Raw genomic sequence first — 12,539 nt, 5'->3', positions numbered from 1 at the left:
CGAGGAAAAATTTACTATACAGCAAGGGGCAGATTTATCAAGGGTCGAATAGTAAATTAGAATTTTTGAATTTCAAAATTAGAATTTTAATCCCCCTGTTGGAATGTTAATTCAAATGTGAGATTTATGACACCTCGACCATGGAAACAGTCCTAATTCGAATATTCACCACCTTAAACCTGCCGAATTCATTTACAAGTCAATGGCAGAGGTCTGTTGAGCCATTTGGAGATGTTAATAGCCTTCCTGATATTCGGAAACCATTCGATCGAATATAAGACATTTAAATGTTTCCTTAAATAACCTCCCAGTCGAATTGTGAGTATATTTGAATTAAAAATTCAATGAATTCGAAAATCGACCTTTAATAAATGGGCCTCCAACAGTCTGACCCAATAGGACTCATTTACAAGCAAAGACAGGTACTAAACTGCACACAGGCAGTTGCTAATAGCACTCAATCAAGTTTTAATTCATAGTTTTTAAGGAGAAATAAACCTGTGGGGGAAAAAAATCCTACCCACCCACCCCAGGTAGACCTCCCGCCTCCCCCAAGTCTAACTACCCCCCGGGGAAATGCCACATACTCCATATTTACCCCTCAGCGCAGATTCTTCCAGCGAAGTTCTACGCGTCCATCATCAGCTTCTAGAGCAGTGATCCCCAACCAGTAGCTCACGAGCAACATGTTGCTCTCCAACCCCTTGGATATTGCTCTCAGGGTCCTCAAAGCAGGTGCTTATTTTTGAATTCCAAGCTTGAAAGCAAGTTTTAATTGCATAAAAACTAAGTATACTGCCAAGTTGAGCCTCTTGTAGGCTGCCTTTCCACAAAGGGGCTACTAAATAGCCAATTATAGACTTTATTTGACACCCCAAGGGACATTTTTCATGCTTGCGTTGCTCCCCAACTCTTTTTACATTTGAATGTGGCTCACAAGTAAAAAAGGTTGGGGACCCCTGTTCTAGAGGATGCAGAAGATGAACGTGTGTAACTTCGATGGAAGAATCTGTGCAGAGGGGTAAATATGGAGTATGGGGCATTTCCCGGGGGGGGTAGTTAGCCTGCGGGGAGGAGGGAGGGCTACCTGGGGTGGGGGGTAGGGTTTTTTTTCCCCACAGGTTGATTTCTCCTTTAAAGAACCTACTACAAGTTAAAAAAAAAAATAATACTAACAGCAAACTGATTGATTGGTTGCTATGGGTATCAACACAGGTACAACTGAGCAGCTACCATTCATCATTTGTGCTGTTTAGAACTAATATTTTTTGTTTTGTTTTTTGTAACAATAGGCAGAATACATTTCCAACCAAATTCTTATTTATTGGCTCTAAATGAATAAATGTGTGTACTTCCCCCGTATGTAAACACTATAGGGTTAAAGAACATTTTACCCATAGTGAATATATAAATATGTTGTTTTAGTCATGTTGTGTGGGACTGACGTCTGTAAACGGCTTTAGGAGATCATTTTTGATCCAGTGCGCTCCCATCTGCCTGCCAAATATTACAATTAAAAAGGAAATATATTCAACTACTGTATATAACAATGTCAAATTACTCTCCTGGGCACTTTTTTTAATTTACATAAATTATTTGCATTTGTTTTAGACTTCGTATCAGCAGTTTTTACATGGCTAATATCATGAATGTTTAACAGGAGCGCCCTCTGCTGTTGTGCTCTATTTTTCTCTGAAACAGGACAGAGCATAGAAGAATCAGGTGACACTTCCTGCACTAGAAAATTACATTTTTGCTGTTGTCCCTAATTAAGGGAATAAAAGGCTAGCACGTTAAATGACTTTGTGGCACACAAGTGAAATAGGATGTAGCCCCTGGTGCAAATGCATGGTAGGCTGTCATTATAATTATATACAGACTGATCAGACCCCACCTTATACAGATGACTAGTTAAATAAAAACCATATACGTGTGTAAGTACGCTGATACACAGTGTCCGTTTCAGGTAGAAAGAGGTTCAGTCTCAGCAAGCACCAAAGTCATGTATTTACCAAAAAGACATGAAACTTGATTAAGAAAAGGCATCGTATCCCAGCTGGGAAGCAGTAAACAGAAGCTAGGGCACAGATGATTTCCAGTACATGCCCACTGAGCTCAGAACTGAACGGACCCTGGTGAGATGTTGAATACGCTTGGATCAAAATTCTGCCCTTTGAATGGCGATCCGTCTGCATCCCATCCTTTCTTCAGCATTTCATGCACTTTCTGTCAGAGACAAACAGGAGACAGCTGAATGCTACAATGCTAATGTGAGAGAGGAATCAACAGGACTATGTGTAGGGCTTATTCAGCGAAAACAAGTTGATATATATTATTTAAATTTATTCTCGGTTTGAGTAATGCCAGTTTACAGTTTGAGGGTCAACAACATTTATATATAAAATAAATATGATAAAATAAACATCCTGATGACGGTCCCTTGAGGTACCGAAACGCGTAGATGTTTATATGATTCAGTAAAGGACTTCTAACAACCTTTATGCCGTGAGTGCTTCCTTTTATTTTTGGACTTATATATATTAAAAAATAAAACACCTTCTCAAAAGACAGCATATTAAGAGCATTGACATTTCAGTTCATGGCCTACAACCTTTCTCAAGGTGCATAGCCATAACAAATTACTCACTGTAAAAATTCAAAACCCACAATGCCCCAACCCATTAGTGACTTCACTTCCCCTCAACCAGCCAAGTCTAGGTTAAAGGAGAAGGAAAGCTACTGAGGCAGTTTATTGCCAATAGATTATCTACAATAGTGCAAGCTAGAATGCTATATTTATTCTGTAGAATGCTTTACCATACCTGAGTAAACAGCTTTAAAAGCTCTCTCTGTTTAGGATAGCAGCAGCCATATTACCTTACTGTGATGTGACATCACTTCCTGCCTGAGTCTCTCCCTGCGCACTCATAGCTCTGGGCTCAGGTTACAGCAGGAAGGGGAGGAGGGAGGTGGAGAGGAGCAAACTGAGCATGCTCATGCTGTGCCCCATGTATACACAATAGAAGGAAAGAAATGCAGTGTTTCTTTTGACAGAGGACTCAGAGCAGCATTACTTTGAAGGTTTACTGGTGTATTTATATAGACCTTTCTGATAAAGCCTACTTAGTTTTTAGCCTTTCCTTCTCCTTTAAAGGAGAAAAAAGCCACCCCAAGAGATCAAGATGCAAAAATGCACAACTCACGTATAAGGGGAATAATATCCAGATCGAACAAATTAAATACCCATTCTAGCACCTATTAAGATAACAGCTAAATGAACAATATTCATTATGACCTCATGGTGAAAGCGTTCCCAATGTTTTAATCCACAAAGTTTCACTTTGTAACAACAGCCGTAAACGGTCTCCACCTCTCAAGGGCATTGAGACATGATCAAATGCTATATATTTAAATGTAGGAAGACTATGTCCCGCTTCCAAAAAATGTTTTGCGACAGGCTTTGTAGTTTTCTGATCCCTAAAAGCTGTATTAATAGCTGATCTATGGGCAACATTAATTGGGACATGCAATTAAATAAATGACATGTGTTGGTAAACAAATAATATGATGTTAAATGTTATATCTATGTCCTGTATGTGAACGGGTCAGCAGATAACAAATAAGCCCTGTAGTATAAATGGGATTATTCAGAATTTACGGTGGCCATACACGGGCAGATAAAGCTGCCGATATTGGTTGTTTGGACCGATTTGACAGCTTATCTGCCCGTGTATGGAGGCTTCCGACGGGTCTTCCCGATCGATATCTGGCCACAATATCGATCGGGAGGTTGGATTTTTACCCGACCGACCCGTCAGAGCCCCTTGGCCATACGGCCGAACGTTCGAATTACCCCCAATATAGCCATGCAGAGTTAGTGGCATATCGGGGAAAGATCCGCTCGTTTGGCGATGTCGCCAAACGAGTGGATCTTTGAGTCTATGGCCACCTTAATCTGTTATCTACTGTGTATCATGTGCTTGAATGGCTGCCCCCATGGCTACACAGCAGCTTTTTTATATAAACGATAGTAGGGTATCTTAAGCAAACAAATCAGCTGTACCAGTGCAGCACAACAGTACATTTTATTCTCACTACTTCAATACACTTTGATTTTTTGTGTTACTTTTCTTTTAAGATGCTGGAAAATACCACTGTATTTACAATAATGGCCATGATGTTGACCATGGTGGTGCACCCATGGTCAGCTTGTGCGAACGGACACAGGAGAACATGTTATGTATTTATAAAATATTTTTCTGTGTAAGTTAACAGCACATTTGGTTTTTTTGTGGGACACCTATAATATACTCTTTTGCCTTCCAACAAGAGAGCTACCGATCAGACAAACATATCAATAGTAAAGGGAATACATATGCAGAAATTTGGAGCTGGGATCTAGTGAGCTTTAAAAATGTAAAACACCCCCACCTACATGTAAAATCAATAAATGAACAGGAGGGAAATGTGTGGATCATGCAACCTTTGTTTTCAGGACTTACCAGCTCATGGCTCTGAGGCTTCCCCTGAAGCTTCTGGTGATAATCAAATGTCAGTCGGTCCAAAACGGCATGTTCGTCATCATCCACAGTAGCCATGCTGCGCTCTTTGTTAATCTTGTCTATGTCAATTTTTTCTTCATCTTCCAATACAGCGTTCCACCAAACCTCACCGCACTTACTCAAGTTGATCTGTGGAAAGTAACCACTACACTTAATATAAATAATAATATAAATCATATAAAAGTTTTAGCAAGTTTTGCGATGCTGTACAATATATGGACGGGTAACTGTAACAAAGCAAGACAAGGTCAGAGGGCACTTGCGTTAACTGACAGTTTAGAGATTTATGGTCAATGAGCAACATTACCAATGGGTTTGAATGCTCTCCCAATGCCTGTGTGGGTTTCCTTATGGTACTTATTTTTCCTCCCATACTCTAAAACATTTAGGCAGATTAACTGGCTCCTGATAAAACTGAAACAACTGAGGTTCCTGAAAATGAAATCTGGGGAGTGAGGGAGGTGGCTGAGAGAAATACTGTCATTTAGAGAGCCTGGGAGGTTTATGGAATCCCAAATAAATAATTTCCAGGGCACAATGCACAACAAGTCTAAGACGTTATAAACTTAAGGTGGCAAAACATGGACCGATAAAAGCTGCCGACAGACCGAGTCGGCATCTTATTGGCCCCTGTATGGGGCCCCCGAGAGGCTTCGCAAAAGCCGCATCTGTTCGTTGATGCAGTCCCGCGATGCGACCGCTCGTTCCCATTCGTTAGGGCCCACGATCGGATCAGCCCAATACTGCCCGCCTCAAGGTGGGCATATCGGGGAGAAATCCGCTCGTTTGGCGACATTGCCAAAGTGGATCTCTCCGTGTATGGCCAGCTTTAGAGTTAATGCCAAGTGTACATTACATTGTACAATGGAACAAATAAGTATATGTTGTGTACTCAAAAATTTCTCGGTACCAATCCTTTGATGTGAGTAGTGTAAGATATGTACAATACAATAATACCTAAAACAACTGAAAATCGGCATTAAAAAAAACGATCATGAAATTTAGTCTGCTAAAGTGTACTTTTGCAGAATAACCTCATGCCATAACATTTGACTCCCACTGAAGGTTTTATGCTATTTGCCTATTCTCTAAAAGGTCTGGCCTATGTCTATGTCTACACATTTCTGACTTCATGCCCTGAGCTCACTACTTCACTATGCACATCTGCCCCAATTATCCACCTCACAAACTCGTTTACTAAAGTCTTAAAAAAAAAAATTATATATATAATATATATATAGAAAATAGCAACACTCACAGGGCTTTACTAATGAAAAAAAGAGGAATATTTATTGAAACTCGACGTTTCAATCCCTCACAGGAATCTTCGTCAGGAGAAAGCAAAACAAACAAACACTTTTTTTTTCCTTTTGCTTTCTCAAAATGTCTTTTATGTTGCTTATGTAATTTTTGACATTTTTTGTAAAAAATTTTTTTAGAATTTTTTTATACACTGATAGTGTTTAATTGGGCATTTTTGATACTAAATTCGTTATACTGTATACACATGACTAGATTACATTATGCTGCTATACCTTAATGTTATGATATAGGAACAGGTAGCAACTGACACATTTGGGGTTAATAGTCTGAGGGAAATATGTCTCTTTACACACATATCTTATATGGTTATCTTGGGATGTCTCTGTAACCCCGTGTGGGGTGATGCACCAGTTAAAATAACCACACATTATTATTTTTTGGTCAGTAATGACATTAATGGTAAGGTTGCTATGGGGGAGGTACTTAGCAACAATAGCTATTTGATTATGTGGTCCTATTTAGAGCTCTGCACTGATCACGCTGCAATACAATATAGACAGCATTTTATCTACCGCTATGGAGAGAGCATGAAACAAGACCTTCTACCTAGACTGATATTTGTTACTTATTAACATTACCAGTATTTCCTAGTATTTTGATACATGTAAATAGTTGCGAGTGAGATTAACAACTGTTACAAAGTTTGTTTTTAAGTATTCTCCTCTCTTAAACAAGGGGTGTTTTAACAGTGATTTGATTATCTGTATTTCTTAATGTTTAGTATTGATGTATTTTGAGTTATGCTATTGGATGCATTGTGATGATGACAAGGATGACGTCAGCCAATTAACTTTTCCCGCCATCATGGGTATTTAATGCATTTTCATTCATTCATTGTCTGTTGTTACTTTGAGAAAGGCCGAAACGTTAGTCTTTGTTAATAAAACATTATTTAATGTTTACACTTTTTAAGTCCTGAGAGTGCGGACCTTCTTTACTGAATATATATATATATATATATATATATATATATATATATATATATATGCATAGAATGGACCAGCACACCGTTTTCTTCAATCAAACGTGTTTATTCAATACACACTGTGCATCCAACGTTTCGGCCCGCATCCCGGCCTTTATAAGGATATATATATTCAGTAAAGAAGGTATATATATATATATATATATGCGCAGTGGATACAGCAGAGAGGTAGCTATTTATTCAGGACAGAAGAAATGAAGATGCAAATGTGTGTATCATTATTGATAAAGAAACCCATGATATCCACCCACAACCACAAATGTTAGAGGAGCAGGCACGTATAGGGGGAATGTAACAAATGTTGCAAAGAGAAAAAACAATTTGCACAAATAAGAATAAAACTTCACATTTCGCAATGTTATATTCTTCCTTAAACTTTTATTGCATTGAAAATTTTAATTGCGCATTGCGAATTTTAATTGCACACTTTTAAGAAGTGCTTGATGATGTAATCTTTTGGAGCAATAAACCCCTTTAGTATGAAGTTATATTACATCCACTGCACACTGGCGCAAACTATAAACTTCGGAAGTGGTCGCTAAACAGCTTCTGGGTTGGCAAAATCTATATTAAATGCAGGCAAAGGAAAATTTGTTTACACAAAGGCATAACCTATCGCATTACGAATATTTTTTCAGTTATAGACTTTTATTCCATTGCCCCATAAGTGTGTCAGTAACTAAGTGGTTGGCCAGCAGTGGTGAGATGAATGGAAGAAGTGTGGCCAAGCTGACTATTGTTCTAAGTGCAGGAAATAATTTGGGATTTTTCTGGGTAGTGTGGCCCAACTAACTCCAAATAAGCTGGGAATAATTAAAGATGAAACTATAGATGGAGGTGACCCAAGTAATAAGTATGCAGGTTGGAACCTTGCTCATGACAGTAACAGAGGGAGAATTGTGCATCTCTGAAACTGTTCCCATAAAGTGACTAAAAAATGACAGATGGGGAAGTGAATAATTCAGCTTGTGACGGATGCCAGTCTCAAACTAGATAAAAAAACCCTGCTTATTCATAGAGATAATATAAGCTTTAACAAGTGGCACACTGAAGTCAGACTCGCTACGTTATTTCAGACACCGCATAGTCTTACCACAATACACTTTCCAGGTTCCAGGCTCCAGAGAGATGTCTCTGCATTTATTTTATGAGTAAAGTTTCCCTGCATCAGAACACGGTCTCCTCCTACTTCTCCTCCTACTGCCACACAGATACAGCTACTGCGCAGGTCTACTGTCACCTAAGGAAAAGGATGCAGGTAAAGGGCAGTTAGAGTCGAAGGATATTCTGCTCTTTACCCAATACAGCAGCACAGATGGACAATATCACAGAACAAACTGACTGGGAGAAAGGAGGCAAGTCAGCAGCTAATCACAGTGATACTGCTCAATAAGCACTCCCATAAGCCTCAAGTCTCACTATACAATAATATGCCAACTAATATAAGTGATGACAGTTTGGTGCTGCACTTATGGGTGATTTCCGTCAACAAGACTAAGACAATTCTTGAGAAATGTCACAGAAAGGGAACGGAGACAGGTGACATTACCCTAAGGAGGCGAACATACATTGTGCAATGGACTGCAAAAATGTACAGCACTGCAGGTACAAGCAGCACTATATAAATATTGTATACATACACACTATCTCCCCAGAGTTCTCTGTTCCCTCAATACCTCTGAATAACAATTGCAAATGCTGAGGTTATTTCTGTATGTTGGTATTTATGTCAGAAGTAAGTGCACTGTGAGGAATATGAACATATCTGCAATACAGATAAGTGTATCTTCCATAAGACAATTCCTATATTATATTTGACAAAACACCTTTAAGTTTTGCATTTTATATAAAAATGTATTTTTATTAAAATTGCATTACAGCTAGACAGTTTTATTATTATTGTCTACATATAACAGGCTCTAAACCTTTAACTTGGGCAAATTATATAATTATAAAACAGTGTCACATGATCTGATGAAAGATCGTACGAGTATAGGATCTATAATCCGGAATGCTTGGGACTGGGTTTTCGAGATAAGGGGTCATTTTATAATGAAGAGCACCATACCTCAAGGCTAATAAAAAAATTAAAAATAAAACAAACCAGTAGGTTGTTTTGCCATCAGCATAGTTTTTATCAAGTGCAAGGAAATGTTTTTCTATTACAGAGGCTTTACATTCAGTCAAAACTGAGGAACTATTGGTTTAAGTAGGACTGTGGAAAATTGTATTTTTGCGTTTTGTGGATAATGGATCCCATACCTGGTATACATTTCTAATATTGTCTATGATAAAAGTACATGACTGCCATGCAGAATGGGCCACTTACACACTGCAGTATTCTATTTATTTCTGTTCCCAAAGCTGTTTATAGTTCTTTTGTTCTATTGATCTCTGCCACCCTCTGCTGTGAATCGGGGGTCTTGCAGGCCAACACCTTCCCAGTTAGCATAATTTCCATAAATTTCCTTACACTGCCCCCTTCAGGACAAAAGTCCTTAAAGGAATAGTTCAGTGTGAAAATAAAAACTGTGTAAATAGATAGGCTGTGCAAAATAAAAAATGTTTCTAATATAGTTAGTTAGCCAAAAATGTAATGTATAAAGGCTGGAGTGAACAGATGTCTAATAAAACAGCCAGAATCCAACTTCCTGCTTTTCAGTTCTATAACTCTGAGCTAGTCAGCGACTTGAAGGGGGCCACATGGTACATTTCTGTTCAGTGAGTTTGCAATTGATCCTCAGCATTCAGCTGAGATTCAAAAGCAACAGATATGACCCATGTGGGCCCCCCTCAAGTCTCTGATTGGTTACTGCCTGGTAACCAGGGCAACCAGTCAGTGTAAACCAAGAGAGCTGAAAAGTAGTGCTCTGACTGACATGTTATACATCAAATCACTCCAGCCTTTATACATTACATTTTTGGCTAACTAACTATATTAGAAACATTTTTTATTTTGCACATCCTATCTATTTACCCAGTTTTTATTTTTGCACTGAACAATTCCTTTAAAGGAACAGTTCAGTGTAAAAATAAAAACTGGGTAAATAGATAGGCTGTGCAAAATAATAAATGTTTCTAATATTGTTAGTTATCCAAAACACTACTTCCTGCTTTTCAGCTCTCTAACTTTGAGTCAGTCAGCGACTTGAAGGGGGGCCACATGGGAAATAACTGTTCAGTGAGTTTGCAATTGATCCTCAGCATTCAGCTCACATTCTAAAGCAACAGTTATGATCCATGTTCCCCCCTCAAGTCTCTGATTGGTTACTCACTGGTAACCAATCAGTGGTAACCAAGAGAACTGAAAAGCAGTAGTGTTCTGGCTATTATGTTAGACATCAAGTCACTCCAGCCTTTATACATTACATTTTTGGATAACGAATTCTATTAAAAAGATTTTTTATTTTGCACAGTCTATCAATTTACCCGGTTTTTATTTTTACACAGAACAGTACCTTTAAGATTTGTCTCTCCTGGTTTTACATCTGCACACCAGAATATCCCGAGGAACTGAATAAATACGGTCCTGCTTACCTGACGACCTTTCACTACAGCTTTAGGCACTGGCACTTTAATTTCTACATCTGTATAATCCTGAGACCAAATGTAATTCTTTCGTACAGCTCCATTGTAACTGTCAGGGTCAGCTTGGTAGTCTTCTTGTCCCCTGAATGGATGCAAATATATATATACTTATACATCAGAGTTGACATTTGATTGTTGAATCCAAATAATTCAACATATAAAAAATTGCATTAATTCAAAGGCGAGGATAAAAGGCAGGAGTAAAGCTAAAAAAATAATGAAGAAGAGGGCAAGGATGGAGAGTAGAAATGGTCAGACTAAAAGCCTACAGAAGTTAAAGGTGTGGTTCACCTTTAAAGTAACTTTTAGTATGTTATAGAACCAACTTTTCAATTGGTTTTCATTATTTATTTTTTATAGTTTTCTAGTTATTTGTCTTTTTCTTTTGATTCTTTGCAGCTTTCAATTGGGCGTCGTTGTCCCCTTCAAAAAAAAAACAAATACTCTGTAAGGCTACAAATGTATTGTTATTGTTACTTTTTATTGCTGATCCTTCTATTCAGACTCTCTCCTATTCATATTCCAGTCTCTTATTCAAATCAATGCATGGTTGCTAGGGTAATTTGGGCCCTCGTTACTGGATCGCATAAAATGCAAATTGAACAGCAGCTGAATAAAAGCTAAATAACCCGAAAACCTTCAATAATATAAAATGAAAACCAATTGCAAATTATCTCAGAATATCACTCTCTACATCATACTAAAAGTTATCTCAAAGGTGAACAACGCCTTTAATGATGGGAGTTGTAGTACATCAATCTCTGACAGGGTTTAGGTAGACAACATTTGTTGTGAAGAGAGATCAAGGGGATAAAAAGAGAATCAGAGGAAGAAAAAAAAATAGAATGCACTAAATATCTATGGGAAAGCAAGAAAAATTCAGGAATACTGCATAATGTACAAAAAATGATATTAATTGGAAACAATGAAACAGCAAAACATTTGGTTTCAGCTGTTCTAGGACTGCAACTCAAATTATCTGCTGGAGATGATGGGAGTTGAGTTATCCAGCAGTTAGTCTGCAGAGAGCTGAACATTCATTGTTTATAAAAACACCACCAAACAAACATTATCAGGGGGCAATGATTTTTACTTGGGCTCTGCAGCTGCTTGTCCTGGGCCATCTCCACTGGTTTCTGGTTCTTCTGCTTTTCCTTTTGAATCTATTTGTTCCGGCTCTCCTTCTGCCTTGTCTTGTTCCCGTGGTGTCTCTTCTTCAGGGGTCTCAATGATGACTTCCTGGACTGTGGGTGGTACTGCCTCATTCTTTGCCTCCGTCTCTTGGCTCTTTTTTAATTTCTCCTGCAGGTCACGCGTCCTCTGCTCATGGTCCTTCAGCGCCAGTCTCTCAAATGTTTTAAAAGTCTGGGAGGGAGCAGGTGAGATTCACTGCCAGCACCAAAGCCCATCAACCGAGCAAAGTAAATACCATCAAATACTTACCTGAGTCACCATGGCCTGAGCAGCTCCTGGGGGGAAACCGAGGCGATCCTGAGGGTTGAGGAGGAGTCTGTAAAAGTCTGTCTTGCGGTACAAGAAGCCAAAATAAACGTTTAGAAAGTCCTGGATGTTTCCTACATGCTGCAAAATTCCCAGCAGAGCATGATCATAGCGGTCTGAAAGCGCCGGCTCCATAACTGCAGCCTGAAAGGGTAATTATCATATACAGGGTTACAGGTATTTCCTTGCAGAAAAAGGCAGACATATATATATATATATATATATATAGATAGATAGATAGATAGATAGATAGATAGAGAGAGAGAGAGAATGACTTTGCTTTTTTAAAAAATGCATGTGCAGTATATTGAATTTCTACAAATATATTCAAGTGTCACTGTGTCAGTCTTATACCTATGGCACTGAAATACAAAGCTCATAGCAGGATTCAGACTGAGGGAACAGAAACCCCACCCCCGCGCAGCGATTACCCAATGAGAGACAAAGCAGCAACCCTAGTACAACAAAATTTGCAATTCCTCTTCTATATCACACATGACTGAGCTGCAACTTACTGTTTTCCGCTCCTGTGTCTTCTCCCAAAGAGGCGCTTGAGGCGCTTCCGGCGCTTGTTTGCTTGA

General features: G+C 38.7%; 1 protein-coding gene across 3 annotated transcripts; it reads right to left on the bottom strand.

Annotated features, from left to right (window-relative positions):
- Positions 1 to 1,302: 1,302 nt before the first annotated feature.
- Positions 1,303 to 12,524, bottom strand: nudcd3.S (NudC domain containing 3 S homeolog). 3 transcript variants are annotated; one of them, XM_018253954.2, is made up of 7 exons: positions 12,390 to 12,524; positions 11,902 to 12,102; positions 11,552 to 11,823; positions 10,408 to 10,540; positions 7,964 to 8,110; positions 4,503 to 4,691; positions 1,303 to 2,226 (listed from the first exon to the last, which is right to left on the bottom strand). In XM_018253954.2, the coding sequence occupies exons 2-7, from the start codon at positions 12,091 to 12,093 to the stop codon at positions 2,116 to 2,118; spliced, it is 1,044 nt and encodes a 347-aa protein (XP_018109443.1). In that variant the 5' UTR covers positions 12,094 to 12,102; positions 12,390 to 12,524; the 3' UTR covers positions 1,303 to 2,115. The 3 variants fall into 3 exon arrangements, with proteins under 3 accessions (XP_018109443.1, XP_018109441.1, NP_001091128.1); XM_018253952.2 differs by having other exon boundaries at positions 12,313 to 12,462; NM_001097659.1 differs by having other exon boundaries at positions 1,307 to 2,226; positions 12,474 to 12,519.
- Between the last annotated feature and the right edge of the window lie 15 nt (positions 12,525 to 12,539).

The sequence above is a fragment of the Xenopus laevis genome, chromosome 3S (assembly GCF_017654675.1).
Source record: "Xenopus laevis strain J_2021 chromosome 3S, Xenopus_laevis_v10.1, whole genome shotgun sequence".
NCBI lineage: Eukaryota > Metazoa > Chordata > Amphibia > Anura > Pipidae > Xenopus > Xenopus laevis.
Note: the sequence above shows the minus strand (reverse complement) of the source record. Positions and strands in the feature narration are given on the sequence as shown.

What these genes read in the sequence shown, in the direction of transcription:
- nudcd3.S (XM_018253954.2), bottom strand. Translation starts at nt 12,093, where the DNA reads ATGGAGCCGGCGCTTTCAGACCGCTATGATCATGCTCTGCTGGGAATT. An exon ending in CAAGCAGCTGCAGAGCCCAA is followed by an intron (nt 10,541 to 11,551) that starts GTAAAAATCATT and finishes GCATCCATTCAG; the next exon opens with GGGACAAGAAGACTACCAAG. An exon ending in AGCCTCAGAGCCATGAGCTG is followed by an intron (nt 2,227 to 4,502) that starts GTAAGTCCTGAA and finishes TGTCTCTGACAG; the next exon opens with AAAGTGCATGAAATGCTGAA.